The sequence below is a fragment of the Vicia villosa genome, linkage group LG1 (genome assembly GCF_029867415.1).
Source record: "Vicia villosa cultivar HV-30 ecotype Madison, WI linkage group LG1, Vvil1.0, whole genome shotgun sequence".
NCBI lineage: Eukaryota > Viridiplantae > Streptophyta > Magnoliopsida > Fabales > Fabaceae > Vicia > Vicia villosa.
In genome coordinates, this window is record NC_081180.1 from 186,960,910 (window position 1) to 186,964,688 (window position 3,779).

The following is a 3,779-nucleotide window of genomic DNA, read 5'->3' on the forward strand; positions in this document are numbered from 1 at the left end:
TAAGGTTTATTATGCTCTTTTACTTTTTAAAAAAGTCCATCTATTCTTTAATTTTTTAAAACGTATCATTTTAGTTCATTTTTTCTAATTAATCATAAAAGTTTTTAAAATTTGTCGCTATTTAAATAAAAAGGATTAATATGATATATTTTAAAGAATTAAAAGACAAATATAGATTTTTTAAATTTTAAAAATTAAAATGTACTTCGAGAATAAAATAAGGAATTTAAAAGAGTATTAAACCAAAATAACTTACTTTTCATTCAAAATTATTTATGAATTCACTCCATCTAACATATATTTTAAAAGTCCAATAAATTACTTTTATTATTTATTCTAATTATGATAATTCATTTTCACAATAAATAATTAAGGCTTAATTACACTTTTGGTCCTCGTGTTTTAACCAACTCACGAAAATGGTCCTGCCTCTTTGAAATCCACGATTTTGGTCCTAACCTCCACTCCCCCCCTCCCAAAACGCTGATGTGTCATTAAAAAAGCTTATGTGGCATGGCTGGCCTGGTTAAATACAATATAAATCACTTTTTATTATTTGTAAAAATTCTGAAATTTATTTTAATTGAATTAATGCTCAAATCCCTAATTCACCTTGCCCTAAATCAATTTCACGCCCTTGTTCCAATTCAGATTCGTTTTCCTTGTTTCCATCAACTATTTCGATTCACTCCAATCTCTTCATTTCTCCAACATCTTCGTCTTCAATCGTTTGTCCTTAATCATCAATGTCACAAGCTAGTTACATGTCGACCTCTAGCTGTGCGTCACGAAGAAGAGAAGTACGTTGCTTCTGTGACCTTGACTCACCTCTCACTACTTCATGGACGACTGGGAATCCTGGGAGGAGGTTTAATGGGTGTGGGTTATTCAAGGTAAGTGAAGTTCTCTTTCTCTTTGAATCTGTTTCAATGTAGATGAAGTTCTCTTCTCTTTCTGTTTGAATGGGTCTGGGAAGATTTATTGTTTGTCAATGCAGTTGCAGGGAAGAAAGGGATGTGATTTCTTTAGTTGGTATGATGTTGAAATGTCCGTTCGTGCAAAGGAGGTTATTTTGTCGCTAATGAAGAAAATTGATGAACATAAGCAGAAGGACAATGCAAAGTTGAAACAAGATGAGGATTTGAGGAAGAAACTAAAGTTTTGGCAAGGAATGTTTGTTGCATCTGTTGTGGTCATAATAGGATTGTTTTGTTTTGTCAACTTCAAGAATTGAAGAATGTGATGAAATTAGTTGTTATGTTTAGGAGGTTATTTTGTCTTCTTTGTTAGGTATTATGTAAGAATGTCTGCCTTGTTGTTCTAAACTTGATATGTTATGGTGTACTGAATATTGTTTGAATGAAAATTATTGTATTGAAAAAGTGTGTACTTAATTGTGCTGCCATCATAGTGTGTGCTGCCATCATAGTGTGTACTTAATTGTGTAAACATATAGCTGCACATATAAAACATCACATATCAAAGAGATTGTCATTACATATAGTTGCACCAATTGTTAAAGCAGTGAGTACATAATCAAGATAGCCATTACATATCCAACATAAGCATTACATATCCAAAAAAAGACAGTACATAACCAAGATGATTGTGGAGCATATCATACAACACAACAAAGTTAACAAAATGTTGCTACCACACAAAACAGAACAAAAATTAACTTAAGCCTAATCTACTGCTGAGATGGTTGTGTTTGTGGAGCCTGTGACCCTTGAGGAATAACTTCAGCATCATTTGCTTTCTGCTTCTTATTAGGCTGCTTGTTTCCTCCCTTTGGAATCTGCCTGTCAGCAGCACTTTTGCCTTTACATGTCCTACTATTATGCCCATACTTTCCATAATGTGTGCATTTTACAGTCTTCAACTGCCTTGGTAGCACACCAGAATTTTTTGGCTCATCATTGCTCTTGTTCCTCAGCTTCTTGGGTCTTCCTGGTGCCTGTCTCATGACAGGTGGATGGATGTGTTCAGTATTTGTGACTGGCCACAATCTTGGTCCATTTGATGGCAGCACAATATGAGCATAAGTTGCAAGGCACTGTGATTTTCTGCAATTAACCAATAATAAATAGCACAATAAATATCACAGCACAGCCATTGTATCATATATAAAATGAGACATAAATGCAATGAGACATGTTATATCAAAACAATTACATACCTATAGTAAGATGAGACATAGTTTTCAACAACCAAGCCATTGTACCATATGCACACAATAGCATGTGCACAAGGTATACCTGATAGGTCCCATTTACGACAAGCACAAGTCTTTTCTGCCAGGTTCACAACATATGTGTCAGATTCATTACACACACTGAACTTAGTCATTTCCACATCACCATGCCAAGTTGCCTTCCACCCTCCAGCAGCTCTCTTGTTTTTCTCAATTATTACTGAATCTTGGGACATATATCACCATTGATCCTTTCAAGCATTTGCCTTTGCTTCACAATCCTCACAGTTATGTAATGTTTGACACCCTCAAGCAAAGTGATGATTGGTTTGTCCCTTATGTTGAGTATTGCCCTATTGAAAGCTTCACACATGTTATTGACCTGCAAATCACATGTTGTGTTAGTGCTAAATGCTGATCTAGACCACTGTGCAGGTTGGACCTTGGAAATTTCATTGTATGCAGCTTCATTTATATCCTTCATTTTCTGCATTGCAGAGTTCCAATCTGGCACAGTAGTAGCTCTAGCAGCTTTCCATAATAGTTCCTTCATGTGAGCTCCTGGGAATCTCTTCTTCCAGTTTCCATACAGATGTTTGACACACAACCTGTGTTCAACATTTTCTCCAAGTCCTTTAATCACCTCCACAAGTCCCTGTCACATTATAGAATATCATGATTTACATACTTATAGAAATCACTATTATACAAATCAATAATACACATAATTAAATGCATACCTTTTGCTGGTCAGAAATAAATGCATACTGTTTAGGTATAATTTGGTTAAGATCTTCTAATAGAAGGTCAACAAACCACTGCCAAGAATCCCTTGTTTCAGCTTCAACCACAGCATATGCAATAGGCATTATCTGGTTGTTTCCATCCTTGCCTATAGCTGATATAAGCTGACCACCATGTTCACCTTTCAAGAAGCAAGCATCTAATCCAATTAATGGTCTACATGTGCTGGCAAATGCAGCCTTGCAAGCTTCCAAGCAAATGTAAATCCTCTCAAAAACATGTCCTATTTCAGACTGTCCACATTTGATAATCACTGTGCTATTAGGATTTGACCTTCTAATCTCTTCAGCATAATTCCTCAAGTGTGCAACCTAATTGACATTTTACCACAACCCTAATTGCATCATTTTTCTTTAACCATAACTTAGTCCTTGTTTCCATAGCACAGTCCTTCACAGCATCTATGATGACTTCCTTTGAGACAAACTGCATACCCAACTCAAACCTAACTGGATCACCATTATCAGACACCTTGAAAGTTGGAAATTTCCTTTTGTGAACAACTTCATCATCACTTTCCACTGGGGTATGCAAATCACTCTCATCTTGGTCTGACTCTTCATATATAGCAGATTGTGGTTCATTTAGATTACCACCCTCCTGATTATTGTCAGCAAATGTCTCATTAGGTAATTCATGTGTCCAATCCCATTCTCCTCCTTCAATAGGAATATCTAAGTCACTTTCACTTTCAACATCACTTGGAACATAATCCCCATCTTCTTCACTATCAGAATTCATATTAACTTCTTCATCAACATTTACTCCATTAGGAACTTCC

General features: G+C 35.6%; 2 protein-coding genes across 2 annotated transcripts; one reads left to right on the forward strand and one right to left on the reverse strand.

Annotated features, from left to right (window-relative positions):
• Nucleotides 1-660: 660 nt before the first annotated feature.
• Nucleotides 661-1,310, forward strand: LOC131621231 (uncharacterized). Its single transcript, XM_058892344.1, has 2 exons — nt 661-893; nt 998-1,310. Exons 1-2 carry the CDS (start codon nt 747-749, stop codon nt 1,232-1,234), a joined length of 384 nt encoding a protein of 127 aa, XP_058748327.1. The 5' UTR covers nt 661-746; the 3' UTR covers nt 1,235-1,310.
• A 380-nt stretch (nt 1,311-1,690) lies between these two features.
• LOC131661258 (uncharacterized) lies at nt 1,691-2,349 on the reverse strand. The gene is made up of 2 exons (XM_058930729.1): nt 2,180-2,349; nt 1,691-2,066 (listed from the first exon to the last, which is right to left on the reverse strand). The coding sequence occupies exons 1-2, from the start codon at nt 2,347-2,349 to the stop codon at nt 1,691-1,693; spliced, it is 546 nt and encodes a 181-aa protein (XP_058786712.1).
• Nucleotides 2,350-3,779: the final 1,430 nt, after the last annotated feature.

Bases quoted from the DNA above. Each gene is read 5' to 3' on its own strand.
- LOC131621231 (XM_058892344.1), top strand. From the start codon at position 747: ATGTCACAAGCTAGTTACATGTCGACCTCTAGCTGTGCGTCACGAAGA. The intron at 894-997 runs GTAAGTGAAGTT...TTGTCAATGCAG, and splicing joins ATGGGTGTGGGTTATTCAAG to TTGCAGGGAAGAAAGGGATG.
- LOC131661258 (XM_058930729.1), bottom strand. From the start codon at position 2,349: ATGACTAAGTTCAGTGTGTGTAATGAATCTGACACATATGTTGTGAAC. The intron at 2,067-2,179 runs GTATGTAATTGT...GGTTAATTGCAG, and splicing joins TATGTCTCATCTTACTATAG to AAAATCACAGTGCCTTGCAA.